The following is a 22,296-nucleotide window of genomic DNA, read 5'->3' as shown; positions in this document are numbered from 1 at the left end:
AGTAGTCAGGAGGGGGACCCAGATTTCAAGCCCTCTGAAACACAGCCACGGATACGTTATTGGACATGAGATATGAGTTTTGCTCTCTTGACACTCAGAATACAGTTACTGTTGTACTGCAAATAACTTGAGAGCTCTGCTTTCGTGGAAGTAACAGTGAGAGGAGTTTCACTATGTGTATTATGCCATGAATAAAGAGAATAATTGGAGGAATTTACATGCTGTTACAGATTTACCATTGTGCAACTATTAAAAAGGGAAGAAGGCATCAGGATTTTATACCCTAGGCAATCCACAGAAGGAAGAAGCAAGCTGTACTGCACTACTGTGATGAAGATGAACACAGCACGTAACTGGGACCTGTGTGTTTTCTCTCCTGCTTTCATGTAGTGAAAGTTCACTGTTGACCATGAAAAGCAGAAGCTGACCTTTACTGGTCTTTGATTTGATAACAAAAGCTGAATCTCTCCTGTGATTTCATGATTCACCGAGTTGAAGGTTTGAAAAAAGAACACTCTGTAGCAACCCCAATGCAATGATAACCTATCTCCCAGCTCGGTGCAGCCTCTGCATTAAGGTGCTGCATCTTCTCCACCCCTGGAGCTGCTCTCCTCACTTTAGGATTCATACCTCTGATTTTCAACTCCATTGATCTATACTTAATTAAATGGAATCCTTAACATGACACCTCCTCACGATGTGCTGGCATCTTACACAAAAATACCATTTGGGTGCCAAGCTTGTGACGAACTGTGGAACACGCTATGGTAGCTGTGGCGCAGCTCCTGGAGATTACTCAGGAGAGCCCCACACGTTCATGACCACAGCTCACTGTGCGACCGCGACACACCTACTCGCTGGCAATGCCCAGTAGTTGACCTCTCAGAGGTCAAGGCAGAGATTAGTGGTCCCAGACTCACAAGAGTGTTCCCTTTGCCCTGCCTAGACATAACTCAAGCAATATTTCAATCTCTTACCTTAAAAGGAACAAACAAAACAAAAGCTGACCAGCAAATCTGAAAGCCAGCCCATCGCTTTTAGAAATTGTTATTTTTGCTGAGGACATACAAAATTGCATTAATCACCAGCACAGAAGTTAGGTGCTTTTAATCTAGCTGCATTTTTTTCTCAAAGACACAACTAAAAACACATATCCAAGGAGTGCAGGCACGTATCACTGTCAGAACACACTCATTAAGAAAATACCATTCCTCTCACAGTGCTCTGCTGCTTTCATCGGCGGTCAAAATCACAGAACCATAGAATCACAGAGTGATTTGGGTTGGAAAGGACCTCAAAGCCCAATCCAGTTCCACCCCCTGCCATGGGCAGGGACACCTCCCAAAGGATCAGGGGCTCTAAGCCCCATCTGGCCTGGCCTGGAACACCTCCACAGCTTCTCTTTCTCTTCTAAGGAAAGCCGTGAACGAGTGACTCCATGCTGCTGAAACATTGATCTCCACTTACTCAAAGGACAGCAATGACAACACAAAGGGGAGCACTGATGCAAACTGGTGCTCTCGACGTACAATAAATTCAATAGAGAAAGATTGTCACTTTGTCACTAAGAGCATGGCAATACGATTAAGTAAAAACTGCTTTGATTCCTGAAATGTTAACCCAAAGATTCAAGCTTCTGTCTTCTCTAGAGGTTTTAATTAACTAATGGCTGCAACTGACGCCCATCCGAACTCTGGATGTTCAGTGTCAAAGGCCGTATTGTTAAATTCCCATACAGATGCCTCAAATGCAGCTTCAATCAGGTACGTCGGATTGACAGGAAATCCCATGTAAATTTGGGGTTTATTGCACAATTTAATTTGCTACGGGGAAATAATAATTTACAGGTACCCATTTCTATTTGCACTGGGGGTACTGCACAAGGAGAACAGGCTCCAATTGAAGTGCCAGCGACTCCAATTTCTCACCATTTTCAGGTGGCTGGAGTCACTGTTTCAGTACAAAACCTGGAAGTGATTTGCATTTTGGGCAGCCTAAAATTTAGTTTTGGTCTGAATGGGAATTTGAAATAAGAAACTTGAGATAAACAATTTGGAAGTGTAGGGTATTTCTCAGGAACCGTTTCCAGGGAACCGTGACCAGCACTGCCTCAACATCACGGGGCGCGGTAACAAACACGTACCTCACTGCTGCTCAGGCTTGGTGCCTCTCCCATCCAGCGAGGGACCGCAGGACACAGCTGCTCATGGCTTGGACACTGGCTTTCAAACAGGAGTCTGGGTTTCCTCGCAGATGAAACAGAGCTTGTGTAGGAAGATCTCCAAGGTTCCTTTCTCAACAGGCATTGAGGATGGCAAATCACATGGGAGATTTGCAGCAGCTGTGCAGATCACCCCTCAGAGCTCCTTTTCCCGCTCTTTTCTGTCATGGCACTCCCACCCTCTGCCTCAGAGCTCCATTTCCTGCTAATTCTGTTCTCTCATGGCACTCCCACCTTCTACCTCAGAGCTCCTTTTCCCATTCTCTTCTGTCATGGCACTCCCGCCTTCTGCCTCAGAGCTCCTTTTCCCGCTCTTTTCTCTCATGGCACTCCCGCCCTCTGCCTCAGAGCTCCATTTCCTGCTAATTCTGTTCTCTCATGGCACTCCCACCTTCTACCTCAGAGCTCCTTTTCCCGTTCTCTTCTGTCATGGCACTCCCACCTTCTGCCTCAGAGCTCCTTTTCCCGCTCTTTTCTGTCATGGCACTCCCGCTCTCTGCCTCAGAGCTCCTTTTCCCGCTCTTTTCTCTCATGGCACTCCCACCTTCTGCCTCAGAGCTCCTTTTCCCGCTCTTTTCTCTCATGGCACTCCCACCTTCTGCCTCAGAGCTCCTTTTCCCGCTCTTTTCTCTCATGGCACTCCCACCCTCTGCCTCAGAGCTCCTTTTCCTGCTCTTTTCTCTCATGGCACTCCCACCCTCTGCCTCAGAGCTCCTTTTCCTGCTCTTTTCTCTCATGGCACTCCCACCCTCTGCCTCAGAGCTCCTTTTCCCGTTCTCTTCTCTCATGGCACTCCCGCCTTCTGCCTCAGAGCTCCTTTTCCCGCTCTTTTCTGTCATGGCACTCCTGCCCTCTGCCTCAGAGCTCCTTTTCCCGCTCTTTTCTGTCATGGCACTCCCACCCTCTGCCTCAGAGCTCCTTTTCCCGTTCTCTTCTCTCATGGCACTCCCGCCCTCTGCCTCAGAGCTCCTTTTCCCACTCTTTTCTCTCATGGCACTCCCGCCCTCTGCCTCAGAGCTCCTTTTCCCGTTCTCTTCTCTCATGGCACTCCCACCTTCTGCCTCAGAGCTCCTTTTCCCGCTCTTTTCTCTCATGGCACTCCCGCCCTCTGCCTCAGAGCTCCTTTTCCCGCTCTTTTCTCTCATGGCACTCCCGCCCTTTGCCTCAGAGCTCCTTTTCCCGTTCTCTTCTCTCATGGCACTCCCGCCTTCTGCCTCAGAGCTCCTTTTCCCGCTCTTTTCTGTCATGGCACTCCCGCTTTCTGCCTCAGAGCTCCTTTTCCCGCTCTTTTCTGTCATGGCACTCCCACCCTCTGCCTCAGAGCTCCTTTTCCCGTTCTCTTCTCTCATGGCACTCCCGCCCTCTGCCTCAGAGCTCCTTTTCCCGTTCTCTTCTCTCATGGCACTCCCACCTTCTGCCTCAGAGCTCCTTTTCCCGCTCTTTTCTCTCATGGCACTCCCGCCCTCTGCCTCAGAGCTCCTTTTCCCGCTCTTTTCTCTCATGGCACTCCCGCCCTCTGCCTCAGAGCTCCTTTTCCCGCTCTTTTCTCTCATGGCACTCCCGCCCTCTGCCTCAGAGCTCCTTTTCCCGTTCTCTTCTCTCATGGCACTCCCGCCTTCTGCCTCAGAGCTCCTTTTCCCGCTCTTTTCTCTCATGGCACTCCTGCCCTCTGCCTCAGAGCTCCTTTTCCCGCTCTTTTCTGTCATGGCACTCCCGCCCTCTGCCTCAGAGCTCCTCTTCCCGTTCTCTTCTCTCATGGCACTCCCACCTTCTGCCTCAGAGCTCCTTTTCCCGTTCTTTTCAGTCACTGCACTCCTGCCCTCTCCTCCAGACCCCATTTCCCCCTCTTTTCATTGGTGGAAATTCCACACTCCAGATCCCCATTTTCTCGCTCTTCTCAGTCACTGTGCCCCCACCCTCAGCTCTAGATTCCCCCTTTTCCCAGGCTTTTCAGTCATGGCACTCCCACTTTCTACCTCAGATCTCCTTTTCCTGCTCTTTTCTGTATAGCATTCCAGCCTTCACCTCCAGAAGCACTTCTCCCGCTCTTTTCAGTCACGGCATTCCCTCCCTCTGCTCCAGATCCTGCTTCTCCAACTTTTCAGTCACGGCATTCCTGCTGTCTGCTCCAGAAGCACTTTTCCCGCTCTTTTCAGTCATAGAACTGCCCCTCTCTCCTCCAGATCCCCTTCTCTCTCCCTTTTCTGTCATGGCACTCCTGCCCTCTGCCTCAGAGCTCCTTTTCCCACTCTTTTCTGTCACAGCTTTCTCGCCCTCTGCTCCAGATCCCCATTTCCCACTTTTTTCACTCATGCCAATTCCACCTTCCACTCCAGAAGCAGTTTTCCTGGTTTTTTCAGTCACTGCGCTCCCACCCTCAGCTCCAGATCCCCCCTTTTCCCAAGCTTTTCAAGATGGCACTCCCACCTTCTGCCTCAGATCTCCTTTTCCCGCTCTTTTCAGCCACAGCATTCCCGCCCTCTCCTCCAGATCCTATTTTCCTGCTCTTTTCAGGCACTGCAATCTCTTCTTGTTGTCCTGATTCCCTTTTTGCCCACTTTTCAGTCACTGTTGTCCCAGACTGAGCTCCAGATCCCCCTTTTCCACCACGTTTCGAATGCTTTGATCTTTCTCAGCCCCAGATCCCCCCTTTCCTGGTCTTCTCAGTCACAGGGATCCCCGCTTTTATGTCCCAGATCCCCTTTTTGCCCTCTTTTTGGTCGCTGTTGTCCCAGACTGAGCTCCAGATTCCCGTTTTCCACCCCTTTTCGATGCTGTGATCCCTCTCTCAGCCCCAGGTCCCCTTTTCCCTCTGTTTTCCAGTCAGTGTATTCCCCGCTGTGCTCCGTACCCCCTTTTCCCTCCCCGATTCCCGCCCTTTCCCCTCAGGGGTCGGGGGGGGGGGTGGTGCTCTGCGCGCGCAGTCTGTGCGCGTGCCCGGGCGCGGGGGCGGGGGGTGGAGGGCGGTGTCTCCCCCGCGCGCCCGTGGAGTGCGGAGTTCCGCGCATGCGCAGCCGCCGCGCGCCCTCGCCTCCCGCCCCCGCCCCCCCCCAGCCCCGCATTTCCATCCCCGCGCCGCGCGGGGCTGCGCCCGCCCCGATCCTCCTTCTCCTCCCCCTTCTTCCTCCTCCTCCTCCCCCTTCTTCCTCCTCCTCCTCCCCCGGAGCATGTGAGGCGCAGCCCCCGCCCGCGCTCCCCGCTCGGGGCCGGGCAGTGCCCGCCGGCCGAGCCCCCGCTCGCCATGAAGAAGTTTTCCCGCATGCCCAAGTGCGAGGGCGGCGGCGGCGGCGGCGGCTGCGGGGCGGCGGCCGCGGGGTCCGGCGGCAGCGGCGTCGTCCTGGGCCGGGGGGTGGCCGTGGGGCGGCACCAGGTCACCCCCGAGGAGCTGCTGGCCGAGGGTGAGCGGGGACGGGGCCGAAGGGGCGAGGAGGGGTCGAGGGGGTCGGGGAGGAGGCTGCGGGGGGGGAAGGGGGCGAGGGGGTTGTGGGGAGGGGGAAGCTGGCGGCGAGGGGACGGGGCGGGATGGGGAGGGGTGGGTGGAGAGTGAGGAGACCTGGGAGAGGGTGATTGGGAAGGGGGGCGAGGGGACGTGGTGGGGGTGAGGGGTTCGGGAGGGGCGGAGAAGAGGAACGGGGAGGGGGGTGAGAGGAATGGGGAGCGGGGCTGTGGGGGTTGTGAGGGATGGGGCGAGAGAGCTTGGACTAGGATAGGGAGCGAGGGGGCTTGGACCGGGAGCAGGCGGCGGGGGCCAGGATGGGGAGAGGGCAAGGGGGTCGAGGGGCTCTGGGTGGGACACGCACCTGCCCTGCCAGCCGCGGGCTCGCTCTCCCTCACCCGCTGGGGAAGGGGGTTTGGGGGCTCATTCCGGCTGCGGGCGGTGCCGGGGGCTCGGGAGAGCGTCCTGGTGGTGAGGAAGGCGATGCGGGATGTTGGGGTGCGGGGCTGCTCGCCGAGGAGTCGGTAACCGGTGCCTCCGAGTGGGGTGGCTTGATCCAGTAAGAGGCTTTGGGCAGCTAATCCTGAACCCCAAACTCCAAGCCGTGGGTTTCCTTGCTGGAATGCAGTGGTGTTCTGGAAGGGTGACGAGCAAGAGTCGCAGGGCTGGCAAGTTCTGCCGTGGAGAAACACTGTCCTCCGTGCTGCAGGGTGCTTGGCTCCTGTCCCTCCCTGCACCCGGTGTCCTGCGAGTGCTGTGGGTCTGGGAGAGCAGTGAGGATGCAGGGAGTCGGCTGGAATTCAGCTGCAGGATGGGAACGGCCCCTGGGCTGGGGCACGGTGACGCTGGCCATGTCTGAGTTTTGGGTGGGTGAACAGCGCAGCATCGGTCTCGCCTCACTGGTGGCAGCCCGTGACGGGTATCGGTCGCTTCCCCGGTCGCTGAGCGCAGGGCCAGCCCTGTCTGCTTGGCAGTCAATGAGGTATGTAGCACTACAACACGTTGCTGTGCAGGTTGTGAATAAAATAACTTTATCATTTTGTGTGTGTGTAGTGCTTGGGCTCTTTCACATATAAATGTACTCGTAAACTTTCATTGTTTATGTGTAGTTCTTGATCAAGACTTAAGATGCAGGCTTAACAAGTCCATGCAGATGCCGTTGCTGTTGAAGATAGAATAGGTGGTACCTAAGGTCTTGTTGCTGTCTGGAAAAAGCTTTAGCAGTGTAGTGGAAGTGGTTCTTAATATTTAGAATGCGGTATTTTGCCCGTGGCTTATGGAAACGAGATTAGGGCCTAGCTAGCCACGTACCTGGCTGCCTAAAATATGAGTGGTCCTTGCTGAGAGCTCCTTCAAAGCAGTTGTGGTCTTACAGGAGGTCCATGCTCTGCAGGGCTGATTGCAGGATAGAGACGACTTTAAAAAATTACGAAAATAGACTCTGGAACAAATTGAGGAGGTGACACGAGACCCACTTATGTAGCGGAAAGGAGTAAAATTGCATGCTGCCTGCTTCAGTTTAGCATATTATTAAAAGTTTTGTGATAATATCCTCTTTTGAGAGTCACTATAGAGCCCTTTTTTCCTTCTTGTAGCTTGCGGAATCAAATTTGTAGTGCTGAAGGGCTTGGGGGCAAGGGGTGTACAAATTATAACAGCTGTGTGTTGTGCAAACTGGCTTCCTTACTTTTGAGACTGAAATAGGAAGTTTTCTTCAGCTTTTTTGTGGTCTCTTACTATGGATGCCGAGGACTGGAGCCAGCAAGAGCCAGGGCAGTGCGGATCTGCTGGTTCTTGGGAAGCGTGTTCAAAGCCAACGCGAGAGATGTTTGGACCCAAAAATGTTTAGGAGTAAGAGGATCATGGGGGACATAACTGCGTGGCTGTGATGGTGAGGAAGAAGCAAGGGAGCCATGGGAAGGCAACTCTCAACATCTCCAAGTGCCAGGAAGCAGCTAGGTCAGCAGTGTGTGTGTGGGGAGCAGATGTGTGTCTGAGTGGTGCTCCGATGCTCCCAACAGACCACGACAGCTTATGAATGAGGAAGCTGCTTTCGATGCAGGAATTGCTTCTTGACAGTCAGGTTCTCCCTTAGCTTAGTAACAGTTAGTAGTAAGTAATTCTGTGTTATTGGTGTTGCATTAGTCATACCATAATCTATTATGAAAACTTAGTAAATCCCCTGCTTCATAATCCTCCTTCTTGGTGGGATGTGGGTGGGAATAATAATTTATTTTTCCGAGTTGCTCTGCATGAGGCATTTCTGTCTTTCGTTTTCTGAAACCCAGTGTTACTGAGGGTCTGGGGCTTCACGAGTAGTTCCTGTTATTTGACACTGTTAAGATACTGCTTCCAAGCTACTGTAAGAGGCTCGTAGTGGAGTTTTATGTTGTGTAACACGAAGCATTGTTAATAAGTTAATGGATGAGATGAATTTAGCAAGCCTATTTCAGAAGGGGTATGTAATGTTCTGTTAGCAGTGGGTGATATGGACAGGCTTTTTTACCAGCTGTTAGAATTGATGGCATTTATCTGTCAGACCCAAACTAAACACCCTGCCCTTCTGCCCCGGCTGGATTTTGCACCCGAGTTGTCTGGGGAAGCAAGCTCTTGGTTTTTGCTGAGGACTTGGGCTCCCGGGAACTGGAGCGAGTGGCAGCAGCGGTACCAGAAGGCTCAAGCTGTAACTACCTTGTTAGGCTGCAGTAATCAATCTGTGGTGGAATTCCCGTGCTGATATGGGTGTTGCCCTCAATGCTTTTCAGTAGTCTGACAATATTGCTTTATTGCAATGCTTTAAAGGCAAAAGTGCGCAGCATTAGAATCTGATTCTCGTGTGTGCGTAAATCTAGGTAATACTACCTGAAGTAAGTTCATCCGTCTGAAGGAGTTACAAAGGTTGAAGTGCTGGAGTTGTTAGATAGTTTCTTTTCTTTTAAACACACCTCATTTCTGGTGATTTCTTAACCCACTGGTCAGTATGTTGGTGGATGCAGGCATTTGTTTTAAGCTTTAGTTCTCATAGATGGGCACAGAACAATTTGGGTTAAGGTGTGACTTGGAGAAAATGAGTTCTTGTGCATTTCAGTGGGATGGTAGATGTGACGGGTACAGGCAGGGAGAAGTGCCCCTCTCTATATCTTTTTTGTTGAATAAGGGCATGTGCAATGCAGCTCAAGTTTGGAAGACTAAATTTGACAAAAATATGGAGTGTTCTGTTTTTTCAGAGTCTCGGGGAAGTTCGTTGTGGTGACTCCAGTGCTGAAAGACTTCAGTTGAGGAACTGTAGCAAGCTGGATGTGGCACAGTGTGAAACACCCCTTTAACTTATCTCAAACGGCAGTGCAGAACGGTTAACGTTCTGAGGAGTGAAAAGGAAGGCAAAAATTAGCAACTTCGCAAACTTTTTTGGCTTCCATAGGAGGAGGTAGAAAGTTGTGGCTTGACAGGGATGTAATGCTGCTTTGTTTTTTTCCTTGACTGAAACAGAAAGGAGTTCCTTGTCGTAACGGTAGTGACACTGATAGTTCTGGAGGCAGTAAGGGCTGGCATTGGAAGATACTCCATTGCCTTATTGTCTCGATTGCTTGGCAGGTCTTGGGGGTGTTTAAATTGTGTAAACAAATGCTTTTCCAGGTCTGAAGTAGGCTTTGTACCACAAGCAGACAGCAGTGGGCATGCTACAAGTTGTGTTGCCATTTAGTGTGTGGGTGTGGTTTTAATGAGTGCAGACAGAGCAAGCAGAGTTAGGGATTTAAAAAAAAAATCAAACAAAAAAACAAGACCAAAAGGGAAAAAAAGGAGGCTGCAGATGAAATGTACAGTGGGCTCCCACACATGGAAGGATGATTCTCACACTGCTTTCATTGTTTTCTACTCGGAACTGGTTCATGGAATCGAGGGGCATGTGCTGTTGCATTCCTCTAAAAAAAAGAGTACTGGGTAGTGTTTTCCTCCACGTGTTAGAACTAAAGATGTGTTTTCAGTGCCCTGCATGTCTTGATCTGGTGTTTACAGTACTGCAGTTTCAAGGGGTTCCTCAGGCTCCTTGTTCTCCCTTGTGTTAGTACCTGATCTGGACCCTTCCCAATTGCTTAATTAGACTGGTTTGAGCCCAACAGAGCTGTGGAGGAACTCCATGCTGGGCAGCATTCCCCTGCTCTTTGTCCCTGTCCTGCCCTCCTGGCCCTAAGGGAACGGCATGTAGAGGCACTGAATGTGTTACCCACTGGAAGTACTCCTCCAAAGAGGTGGAAATCCATGCCACTCCTTGCTCATTGAGCCAGAATTGCCTCAAAAAAGGAGCTGGGTCTTGGTCCCCAATTAAAATGTATTTGAGTGTGAAGCTTAGCCCATCTTGCACGTTCTAATGGGATGCTCTCTTATTCGTGGTGGAAGTGCTGTGTGGGCAGTGGGTGGTTGCATCCACAGCAAAGAACCTTGAAGTAAAAAGCGGTGTCCTAAAACAAGCATGAGGGGTTTTTGTTTGGTTTGGAGTTTTTGTCACATCCTGGGAATGTTGCTCTGGCTGTGGGAGAGTTTTGCCTGACTGGATGTCTTGGGGTTATCCGCTAATCGCTGTTTGCCTGTGATACAGGTGTTAACCCTAAGTTACTGAGGAGGAGTGTCCTTGTGTGCTGTGAGTACATCACAAGAAGATCATCTTGCCCCTGAAAAACTTGTTTTTTAGCAAGGGCTGTATTGGGAGGGTGCAGAGCTCTTGTAATTCCATCACTAGAGATTTTTCATGTTAACCTTCCCGCCAGCAAGCACATTGCTTAGGAAAGTGGAGGTGAAATGTAGAGGCTTACGGGGAGGAAACCGGGTAATACCCTGTGCATCATGCTCCCAGAAGTTCCCAAATGGGATGTAAAGTAGTGATGGGCAGTGTCATTTTATTTAGAGAAGGCAAAAGGCTGTTCTTTAGCTTTCCTGTGTCTTAGAATTCTGGGTAGGAGGGGTTGAAGGTGACACATTGCTGCTCTCGTGCTGTGGCTTTCTCTGTTTCCTTTGCCCTGCTGCATGTGGAAGGAAACTGAGTGATAGTGGTTATGCTGTTCATTTTAATCATTGTGGCTGATAAACTGGTTATTTTGGAGCTGTGTTGTGTTGAGCCTTCGGGTGCTGTGTCTTAGGAAGCTGTTGGTTTTGTAAGTGACCTTATATCTAGGACTAGAGAGGCAGGGACAAAGCCACATGGGTGGTGGTTGCTTTTAAGTTCGCTAGTTACATGTCTTTATGGCACAGAATGGTTGGTTCATTTGTTTAATATTGGGATTAGGGCATATTTTTCTGTGCAAAGGGACAATAGAGAGGACAACTGGAAACTTTGAATGTTTCCTTTATGAAATCAGAAAGTCGTTCTTCTTTCTTTAATAATCCATCTCTCTGCAGTCTCTTGGAGCCATTACTGGCAAACTAGTGAAGGAAGGAGCTGCCTGCAAGCTCTACCGTCCTACTTAAATTGAGCGTGCTGTCTTTGTCAGTGTTGGATGACATTCATTATTCATTTGGTCTTTTCTTTTCCCTCTGTTCCAGTCAGGGCCTAAGAAAATGAGCACCTTGGTGGGGGGGAATCCAGGTGCTGTGTTGTGAGACCTTGCACTGTGCGTATGTGCTGTTGAATTTCCAGCACAAGTGTCCCTTCCTGGAGGTTTTTCTTCAATTAATTGTCTGAGTGAAGAAGGGGAATCCTAAAATTCAATCAGCATCACAGCTGTGGTCAGGGTTGAATCCCTTATTATCCAGAACAGTAGCACAGTAAGTTCTCTGAAATCTGTCAAAAAATTAGAATAGTCTTGAAGTTCGGTTTATTTTTTCACCTTACCTGCCTTGGCAATAACAATTCAGTCAGTAATCCAAACAGACGAGGTTTCTGATGTGCATAAAAGTTCTTGCTGTTCTCAGATGTTTTGTTAAGGCTCATTATAATTCACCTTTCATATCCCAGTTTTTAGGTCTTTTAGTTATCTTGGGGATGTGCAGCTCTGGCAGCTGCTGTCAGCTCATGAGTGTTCTGTGCAGCGTACACCTCTTTGTCTCATGGAAATGGGGCTCTTTTGTGGCACTTTGTTCAGAAGCAGCAGGAAGTGCCATCATAGCAGATCCGTTAACTCCAATAGACGTGGTCTGGAGCAGCTTTTTAACTTGGAGATTCTGCTTGTATAGTGGGAGAGCTTATTTTGGTGGCAGGTATTATGAATGAAGCTGGTGCAGGGTCACTTTTGTCATGGCTACGTGACATGGCAGTCTCCTTATTTGCAGCAAGCTGATGCGTTCATTACTGGTGTTCTTCATTAGTGGCTACACAGTAAGTGACTTGCTGCCCTTTGCAGTAACTACCATTTTGTTTTCAGTTGGAATCTACAGATGGGCTAGGAGCTGGCCAGTTGTCTGGAAAGATAACTTGGGGAATTTGAGTTGGGATTGGTCACGTTGATTCTTTCAGAGTGTAACATTACTGAATCTAAGCTCACACTCGACTGTAAAGGTCATGCCTGTTAGTCCATCTCAAACAGTGCTGCTTTGATAATATTTCAGGAGCAGAAATGGTTTGTTCGAGTTGAAAAGATAAAGGGAGGAAAGATAGCAGCGTGACTGTTTGCAGTTCTCTGATCTCGGTTTGGCTAAGAGCAGTGCGACACACGTGAGGCTCTGGCACAGTCCCACTTTGTTACTGGGAGGCACTGCTGCCTTGCTTCAGAGTGGTGGGGGAGACACTGAACCAAGGGTTATCTCTGGGTAATGGCAGAGAGGGAGGCTATGCCGTAGTGCTTGGGATTTATCTTGGGAATGTTCAGGCCTGGAGAGTCAGGTAACCACTTGAAAGGAGAGCATTGTTCTGCTTATCGAGGGATGTGGCTGTATTCTGTGCAATAAGAAAGAAAACAAACAGGAAGCAGTTGGGGTATTTGCATGTGATCCTGGCCTGATGTCAGTGTGCAGGTGAAATATGTTCTCATGTAAATTTGTGCCCAAAATGAATGCTTCAGCTTCAGTTTTGTTAATCAGGTAAGTAGTGCCCTGGCGGAACTTGGGAGTACATTGAGGGGAAAACAGTCTTTCTCACCGTCTTCTCCAGAGCTGCATGTGCCTGTCTTACATGGGTGAAGGAATTAAAAGGTTAGGAAATATGCGTAGGCTGACAGAGGTGTCTGTTCAGCTAAGACCAGGCTCAGCTCTCACAAACATGTGCCCTAATGCTCTTTGGCTGCCAGGTTATTAGTCTGTGCATCTCCTAGGGATGCTTCTTTTGGCATTGTGAGGTACACAGACATGTAACCTCTTAACTGCACATACTTGCTTCGTTCTCTTGAAGAACATTGTCAACTTCTGTGTGGCCAGAAGTAGTGAAATACTGAGCAAGAACTTTGGAATCCAGCAATTCTGAGCTAAGCTTTTGGGATAGTGGCCAAGAGTCAGATGGTTACAGGAGAGGCAACTGGATTTGTAGCAGTATCATGTTAGTATGATGCGCACTCTTAAGCCATCTTCCCGTTGCCAGATTTTGACAAAAGACAGATGTAACCAGTGTATGTGCCATCTACTCACTTTTTCCCTTGTGGATGGGTTTTACTCATGTTACAGTAGTCATAGAAGGGTGTGTGCGCGTGCAGGTGTTGTCACTTTGAGAACAACCTCAAAGGCTGTGGCAGTGTGTAATAATAGAGGATATATTGGCTCTGTCTGTGAAAGACTTGGCCTGGCTTTAAAGGAAGCTGTGCAGGATCTTATTCTGGGTGGGTATGTTTCATTGGTTCAGCTGAAAGCTTGTTGTTTTTAATTAGATCTCAGTATTTTGCAAGTCAGCATGGAAGAAAAAAAATTGTTGGCTAATAAAAGTAGAATTGAGTTTCAGAAAGGTGTTGGGTAGGAAGCAGTGATTCTGGCAAGAGCATGCTCATTGCTGATGCTGTAATACCAGAGCTGTCAGTTGTTAACTAGTGTGTTATCCACATGGAAGCATTTGTGTAGTGCCTCTGTGTGTGGAGAACTGAGGTTAATGCCAGGGATGGCACTCGGTCTCCACGGAGCAGTGTAATTGCAGGCTTGCTTTCCTTTGGTGTCTGGGAAGGTGAGTGTGTTAATACATATGCTAACTGTGTGAACTTTGACATCTTCCTAGCTGTAGACGTTTATTTGGTTTTGCCATCAATGCGTGCACACAAGCTGTCTGATTGTCTTGCTTCTTGCTAAGTGAATTGCACCTTGGGTTCAGAGGAAAAGTGTTTGAGGTAGCCAGTTAGGTGCTGCTCGTCTCTGGCTTTGTTTTGGTCCACAGCATTATTTTTAAGTCTTCACTCTCAAAACTGTTAGATTTCTTAACCTTGGTCTATATTTTACTTGTTGTGGCTATATTTTGCCTCCGTAATAGCTGAGATAAGTAGGCTAGCACAGTCCAGTGAGCTGCTGTTCGTAAGCAGAGCTGTGTTAGCTGACACTATGAATGCTCTGTGCCTGCCAAAATGCAGAGGGCAAGGGTGTCGGATAACTGGTGGTTCTAGTAAACAGATTCTAGTCTGCATTTGAGACTGAGCAGGAACAGACACAGTCAGTCATACAGCCATAGAATACCAGGTTGGAAAGGACCTCATGAATTTTTTGGTCCAGCCATCCGTGGCAAAAGCGTGGTCTAGACAAGATGGTGCTGTGTGAGCACTGCCCAGCAGTGGCTGAAATATCCCTCCGTTATCAGCACTGTTCCCAGCACAAATCCAAAACACAGCCCATACACTGGCTACTGTGGAGAAATTCAGCTCTGTCCCAGCGTGAAGGAGCACACGCGTTCCCTGTAGCATCTTAGACCTTCGCTCCCGGAAGGCAGTACACTTGTCACTCCCCAGCAGGCTGGTGCTTCAGTGCCTCTTGACAAAGCTGAACCCACTGCAAGCACTCGCTGGTTCTTTTTTGCAGGGTCCACAGTGTGCTGCTGGCACAGGTTCTCCTTGCAGACCTCACTTGTGGGTGTCTACAGCTGTTGGAGTTTCCTGTCTGGGTTTGGTTGGAATGCTGGAGAGTGGGGACTGCAGCAGAGCCCGGCCTGTGTGGGTCTCCAGAGTCCAAGGTACCTATTTCCTGTGGTGTCCATCACATGCTGTTTGATCCGCTGTGCCCTCTTGATTGTGGTTCGCAGCACTCCCAAGGGCAGTGGGAGTCTCCTGCAGTTGCTCTTGGTAATGCTCAAGCTGTGCCAACCTCTGTGGGGAGCTGCTAGCTCCTAGAAGGTCTCTTTATTCTCTTCCTGGCGTTTCCCTGGCTCTAGGAGCCACCATGTACTCCTGGGCCTGGTGCTCTGCCACAGAATTCAGTGTCACTGCAGCTGTGTGCCTCACTGACTGCATTGCCTATTTGTAGCCTGGATGAGGTGCTGTCCTCCTCCTAAGAGACAGTTAGATTTACAGGCATCTGTTTAGAATGGAAGTTTTTCCTCATGTGCTTTTATAGGTTTAGCTTAAATGCTGTTAATATGCTCGATGAACAGCTGCTTCCAGCAATGTTGGGAGTATTTGTCTGTTTGTAATGCCTTAAGCTGCCAGTGAGGGTGGTTTTCAGATCCCAGGGGTGCTGAGCAGCAGTAGAGAGGCAGCTTGTGGCACTTCCAGTCTGTCGTTCTGCTGCAGTACAGGTGGCTTGTCCCGTGTTTTCCTCTCCAGCTTCATGAATTGGGCAGGGAATGTAGCCCTCGGAGAGAACAGGGACTCCAGATTTTAGTTTTGCTCTTCATTGTCCAGCTGCTGACAAAGAAAGAAGATTAATTCCTTTTCTCCTGCTTTCTGGATTGGCTTGTGAATGGGTTTCAGTCTCTGTAGTGTCTATCTACCAGTTAGGCTGATAGGAATCTTTCCCTTCCTCTCCTCTGTTTCACATTCTTCTTGTTTATGCTTGTATAGGTCAGTTACTCGTTACTATTAGCACTGGGGTGTCTTGGACATAGGTGGGGTTGGTTGTGAATCTGGGACTCTAAACAGAAGCAGGGCAGAGGAAAATGCACAGAAAAGTGAAATCTTAAGAACTGGAATTGGGGGGGGGGAAAGCTTGGTCCTAGATGTCTGTTTTAATTGAAAGAGGAATATTTCTTTTGGTTTGAGTAACAAGTGACATACTGCTTGGTTCTTGAGCGGCGTGAACGCAGATGTTACAAAACATTAAGTCTGTGTGCTAGAACTGAAGACTAGCCAACTTGCAGCATTCTCCCCCCAAAAGGTATTGTAATCATTGCTTCACCCTGATTCTTGCTACCTCTGATGCAAATGATAAAAACACTGGTGATGAGATTATGAGACTGACATGAGGACAAACAACTAAGCGTTCTGCGTAGGAAACTGTCAGCCTCTGGCCTGGACAGGCGCACGCTCTCCTGGGTGGAAAACTGGTTGGATGGCCGGGCCCAGAGAGTGGTGGTAAATTCGAACTCCATCTGGAGGCCAGTGACAAGTGGTGTTCCCAGGGCTTGGTGCTGGGTCCAGCCTTGTTCAATGTCTTTATCAATGACCTGGATGAAGGCATCGGGTGCACCCTTAGCGAGTTTGCAGATGACACTAAGCTGGGTGGAAGTGTCGGATCTGCTGGAGGGTCAGGAGGCTCCAAAGGGATCTGAACAGGCTGGACCGCTGGGCAGAGTCCAATGGGATGAGGTTTAACAAGGCCAAATGCCGGGTCCTGCACTTGGGGCACAACAACCCTGAGCAGCTACAGACTAGGGGAAGTCTGTCTAGAAAGCTGCCTGGAGGAGAGGGACCTGGGGTTGTTGGTTGACAGTGACTGACCATGAGCCAGCAGTGGCCCAGGTGGCCAAGAAGGCCAATGGCATCTTGGCTTGGATCAGAAACGGCGTGACCAGCAGATCCAGGGAGGTTATTCTCCCTCTGTACTCAGCACTGCTGAGACCGCTCCTCGAGTCCTGTGTTCAGTTCTGGGCCCCTCACCATAAGAAGGATGTTGAGGCTCTGGAGCGAGTCCAGAGAAGAGCAACAAAGCTGGTGAGGGGGCTGGAGAACAGGCCTTATGAGGAACAGCTGAGAGAGCTGGGGGTGTTTAGCCTGGAGAAGAGGAGGCTGAGGGGAGACCTCATTGCTCTCTACAACTACCTGAAAGGAGGTTGTGGAGAGGAGGGTGCTGGCCTCTTCTCCCAGGGGACAGGGGACAGGACAAGAGGGAATGGCCTCAAGCTCCGCCAGGGGAGATTTAGGCTGGACATTAGGAAAAAGTTTTTCACAGAAAGGGTCACTAGGCGCTGGAACAGGCTGCCCAGGGAGGGGGTTGAGTCCCCATCCCTGGAGCTGTTTAAAAGGCAGGTGGATGAGGTGCTGAGGGGCATGGTTTAGTGTTTAATAGGAATGGTTGGGCTCGATGATCCAAGTGCATCTTTTCCAACCTTGTGATTCTGTGAACTCAGCGTTTTTTGCCTTGCCCTTCAAGAGGTGTCAGAGCAGGTATTTATCTGAAAGCCACTGCCTCCCCTGAGGGAGAGCTGTCCTCCTGCGGACTGGGAGGCAAACGAATGCGAAGGGTTTGCCCTGAGTCACGCAAGTCTGTACAAGTGACAAGGGCAGAACTTGGAATGTTCTGTCTCTGCGATGGTTTATTACTGAATGCTTCTATAATAGACGATGCCTTGGTTGCCATAGACAAATGGAAGGAATTCTGATATTCCAGGACTCAGGGAGATTTTATTTGGAATAATATATGTGGTGGGCTTCCTTCCAAATGTGCACATTATTGTAATGGTGGAATTTGTTCCCGTGGCGCCTTGAATCTTTGATGTGCAAGTCGCTTGGTTATGTATGAATATATAGGAATGGCCCAGTCCTTGTTCTGTTGTTCTGACTCATTTTACTGCTCATTTATTTAATGTTTGGTTTGGACTGCGGTTTCTATCTGTGCATCTTGTCTTTCAACAGCAGTTCTAATGAGATATTATTGCGGCATTTTGCCACTTCTCTCATAAAACAAAAATAGTCTTCCCAGTCAGCGATTGATACGATGCGTTCTTATGTTCTTTTGCAATTCCTGTAGGTCGGAAAACTGCTTTTATTTAGAGAAATTGTTGCTAAACAGGTTTTTTCCCTTTTCTGTTTTGTGTAATTACTGAATGACTTGCATGAAAGGATATGAAAGCGGTCTTTCTTTGGAAAGACAGGCTATGGAGGAAGAAAACTTGGAACTAATCCTCATCTAACTGCTAAATGGGCTTGGTCTGTGCTGTTTTAGAGCTGTGGCAGAGCCAAGTGCTCTTCTGGATTGCAGCAGTGTAAACACAGGAGAAGGTGATTCCTCTTAGTACGTTGGCTTTGAACTCTCAGGTACAGAGCAAAGGGATCATTAAAGAATATGAGGCACCTAATTACACTGCTGACACGCAAGTAAAAGGACCTGAGTACAGGATGTGTTCCATGCGGCAGGAGTAGGGACCATGCATGGGTTGTGTCAGTGCTAGACGTGGGACCAGTTCCGTTTGTACACGGTGTTTGGGAGAACGAACTTATTGGAAAAAAAGGGGATGAAGTTACTGTACCCTCCAGAGGCCAGTGATCTCTCCAGAGAGCTCAGTAGCAAGGTCCATGTTGGTGGGATTGAGACCTTCATAGTGAGTTCAGTTTAGATGAGTTATCACCTCTGTTGTATCGCTCAGCTTTTACTTAATGACAACTGAATGTGCGGATGATTTGTTCTCGGGTTGACCTGTCCAGAGGCTCCTTAGGCACTCTGAAGATATGCAAGAATGCTCGTATTGTTAGGGGAGTTCTAAAAGAAGTGTAATCATATGGGAACTCGTTAGAAGAAAACACCGTGTGCTTGATGTAGTTGTGTGGACCTCTTCAAGTTCTCATAGTCTTGGTTTAAATTTACAGTATTACTTTTCAGACTTTGTGCTTTCTTAAGTATTTGATTGTCTCTTTCTGACTGTCTTGTCTGTTGAGCTAACATGGAATTATAGCTGCATTTGTAAGAGGGAATTTTGCTGAAAGACACCTTTGGGTTTAGGTGGTAAATGGGTCCTAGAATTCTCTTTTTTGAGACTAACCCAGAAGTAGGTGGGCTTCCAAACTGGTCCATTTAATGAGTAACTGCCTTGTTCAGAGTTCTACCTGTCGACTGACACCCCTTGAAACATGGTCAATGTGCGAGAGATGTTAAATGGTTTTGATAATCTCTACTCTGATACTCAGAATCCTGTTGCCACTGCAGCATGGCTTGTTTATTTAAAATCACCAGGCTGCTTAGTCTTTGAGAGGTTTCAGTGTTCAGTTTTCAGTGCTGTTCGTTGGTATAAGCAGGTTCATCTCAGATACTTTTGTTTTAAGAGCTCATTGGTCCCTTGTTGTTCCTACGCCAGATATGTCTCTGTGTGCTCCTTCAGTATGATTAGAGTTTAAACATACCGAAGTTTTTGCTTACAGCTAAAGAAGATGAGGTGAGATAACAAAACACCTAATAGTGATCACTTCAAATAGTTCTATTGGGTATTCTCAACAACTAATTCCTGCTGGTTGACTCAGTTTGGATCATGCTGACATATGAAAAATGATCTAGGAGTTCACTGGTGGATGCATTCGTATGCGCAGATATGAGCGAGACCAAGCAGACTCTTTCTGGTGGTGGAGAGCCGTGTGTTTCGTCCTGCTGATTCAGTATGTGTTTAACACCTTACAAAACCAGCAAACCGGAGAAGCTCCCTGTGACATCTGCCTTGGTCTGAAATGCTTCTGGCATGATGAATTGCTTGGCTTGTCTCTGCATGGCCTGGTGACTCTTTTGTTTCTGCCACAGTGAAAGGTGGCACATCTCCAAGAAGCCGAAGAACTAGCTGCTTTGCCAGAGCTGGAAACCTTATGCTTTGCCTTGTTTCTGTGCCATGGTAGCTTTGCGGTGTTCAGTGGGAGAGTTATTTGTGTGTGAGGTTACAGACCTATTCTCTGATTTTCTCTGCTTTGGATTCTTACACTTGCATATTTAAATCATAATTAAAATAGTGATTTCAAGGAAGATGCAAGACCAACTGCAGAGCAAATAAGAATATGTTAAAGATAAGGTGTTTGTTTTGTTAATTGGGTGGTAATGGTTCAGTATGAAAAGGGAGTTTGGTTCCAAAGAAGTCACAGTGGTTGAACATTAAGTGCACAAATATATATATCTGTAGTTGCTGATTTAACCGTTTTCTGTTTTATTTCAGCACTTGTTTTTAAACTGGAGTTAAAATCAAGCATTTTAAGTAGTAAACTTCAGTGTGCATTAAAAGTGCTTAGCAAACGACATTTGAAATCAATATATAAAATGAATTGAGTTCGTGGGTCCCATTGATCATCCTCAGTGTTGTAGAAAGAGTAACTTTACTTTCCTGTCTGGTCTGTATCCACAGTGCCATCGTTAGTTCAGATGAACTACAGATGGGGCTGAATTCAGTGATAAAGCTGGGAGGGATGAGGGGGGGAGGACACAACTCCTGTTCAAAGATTTTTAGTGCAGTTTGTTCTTTAACTGCTCTCACGGATGCTTGTTCTAGGTGTCCTATCAACACCTTGGACACATTAGGAAGCTTTCTCTGACAGCTTGGGCAGGAAGCACATCCTGCCTGGAGACATCGCCTTGGTTACATCTTGAGTAACATGATGCATTTAGCGTGCTGAAGTTTGAGAGACTGGAGTGAAAGGGGATAGAATTAACTGTTCTGGCCTAGATTACACGGCATAATCCCTTATATAAATGTTTAGTCAACAGTCTTGACCTCGACCTAAAAAACCCGGTGTTCAGGTTGGTTGGTGGGGCTCTGTTGTGGGGGTTTCTGTTTGTTCTTGGAGCTTGCTGTTTGCCAAGGGAAGCTTCAGTGACGTAGAACTGTCTCTGGGAGAACAATCCTGTGCACTGCTGCTAACAGCTGTCGCTCTTGACAAGCTTTTCTTGGTTTAGGAAAGATGGATTGCACTTATTTAACTTATTTCCTTTTTCATTCCAGAATTGGTATATGCCATCTCAGGAGATTCTAGAGAGTTGGGAAGGGATGCAGTTGTGTATTGTATTGCACTGTGGATAGGAAACTCATCAGCAATACTAGACAGGACTTTGTAGGCCTGCCTAAAGGAAACTCACTTTACAAATGCTGACCTGCTCTGCAGAGAGAAAACCCCTCTGTTTCAGTATCCTGGGATGGGCAAGAAATGCATTTGAAAAGGGAGAGTGGATTTGAAGGAAATAAACACGTTACTGTTCATCTCAGAAGTAAAAATCCCTTTAAGATCCTTGCATCATTCGAAGATAGTGTTGTTCCCAGGCTAGAGGATGGTTCTGTAAGTATGAAACAAGAGTGCTGTTCTGCTTTTGTTAAGGATGTGCATGTAAACAAACTGTTGTGCTGTCTCCCTACAGCAAACTGCACCAGATGATAGCTCTGCCTTGTGCTGAAGGCTTTCCTGGTCCCACCAGTGCTGGGAGCAGACTGCATTAGTCTCTTTGAACATAAATGCTTGTCCTGTTTCTGTGAGAAGAAAGGTCTCGTTCTTTTTTATTAGGAAAAAAAAAAAAACCCTACAGAACCTTTCTCTGTCTTCCATTTAACTTTTTTAATAACTCCAGCTGCAAGTGTCTGAGTGACAGTGTCACCCTGGAGCTTTAAGAGCTGCCTTGGTGAGTGAAGCCTAGTGGATTGTGATCTGTTGCTATGTTCTACCATAATTTCTTACTTTGAGTTTCTGTTAGTGAAGGCAATGGACCCATTTAATCTTTCAACTCATTTCCGTTAGACTGGGATTTTGGAGTCTGTAAGTGAAAAGGTTAACATTTTGATCTTCACAGTCAATTAATTGGACTGCTGGTAATAGACTTGTCATGTTTTGTGCTCTCCTCATTATTGAGAGAAGGTATTAGTTGACTTAAATACAAGGGTCTGTTAAGTACAGTTGTAGAAGTACATGTGTTGGATTCATTTTTTTAGTGAATAGCAAGAGGGCATGCTAACATCCCAGTGTTGTGACTGATTCTCAGGCAGCTTGATTCTAAATGGAAATACAGAGAGGGTTTCTGTATTTCTTGTAACAAGTATGGGGTAAAGAAAGGATTAGTTTTACCCTAAGAAATATGACAGTTTAATAGGGAAAGCAAAAGCTGCGCAAGCAAAGGAAAACTGAGAACTCGGTCCCCGTTTCCTGTCAGCAGGCAGGTGCTCAGGAAAGCCATCATGCGTGATGGTTCCTTGGGAAGACAAATACCATCACTCCGAACGAGCTCCCCTTCCTCCTGCTCCGCTCCCCTTTACATGTGAGGCATGACACTGTATGGTGTCAAATAACCCTTTAGTCATTTGGGATCAGCTGTCCTGGCTGTGCCTTCTCTGAACTCTTCGTGCCATCCCAGCCCGCCTGCTGGTGAGGTGGATGAGGAGCAGGAATGGCCTTGACCCAGCAGTGACCAAAACATCCCTGTGTTGCCAGCCCAGTCCAAGCACAGACCCAAAACACAGCCCGTAGCAGGAGGAAAGTAACTCTCTCCCAGCCCAAACCAGCACAAAGTCTTAAATCTGGTAAAAGGAATAGAGAGAACTTGATTCTGAAGGTACAGTGCACAGTGGAAAGAATGTGTGTGTGTGTGTGTGTGTTTTGAGGGAGCAGCAGCCTCTTGTTGGCTCTCTGGCGACGCCTGAGGGTGG

General features: G+C 48.1%; 2 protein-coding genes across 2 annotated transcripts in view; one reads left to right on the top strand and one right to left on the bottom strand.

Moving 5' to 3' along the window:
- Positions 1 to 2,583: 2,583 nt before the first annotated feature.
- LOC138719654 (micronuclear linker histone polyprotein-like) lies at positions 2,584 to 4,059 on the bottom strand. The gene has a single exon (XM_069854958.1). The coding sequence runs from the start codon at positions 4,057 to 4,059 to the stop codon at positions 2,584 to 2,586; it is 1,476 nt and encodes a 491-aa protein (XP_069711059.1).
- A 1,285-nt stretch (positions 4,060 to 5,344) lies between these two features.
- BMP2K (BMP2 inducible kinase) overlaps positions 5,345 to 22,296 on the top strand; it is a 56,212-nt gene continuing 39,260 nt past the window's right edge. The window contains exon 1 of the mRNA XM_069855019.1: positions 5,345 to 5,619. Within this exon, the coding sequence (XP_069711120.1) occupies positions 5,463 to 5,619 (157 nt within the window). The 5' untranslated portion in view covers positions 5,345 to 5,462. The remainder of the gene's footprint in view (positions 5,620 to 22,296) is intronic.

Source organism: Phaenicophaeus curvirostris, chromosome 4 (assembly GCF_032191515.1).
Source record: "Phaenicophaeus curvirostris isolate KB17595 chromosome 4, BPBGC_Pcur_1.0, whole genome shotgun sequence".
Taxonomy (NCBI): Eukaryota; Metazoa; Chordata; class Aves; order Cuculiformes; family Cuculidae; genus Phaenicophaeus; species Phaenicophaeus curvirostris.
Note: the sequence above shows the minus strand (reverse complement) of the source record. Positions and strands in the feature narration are given on the sequence as shown.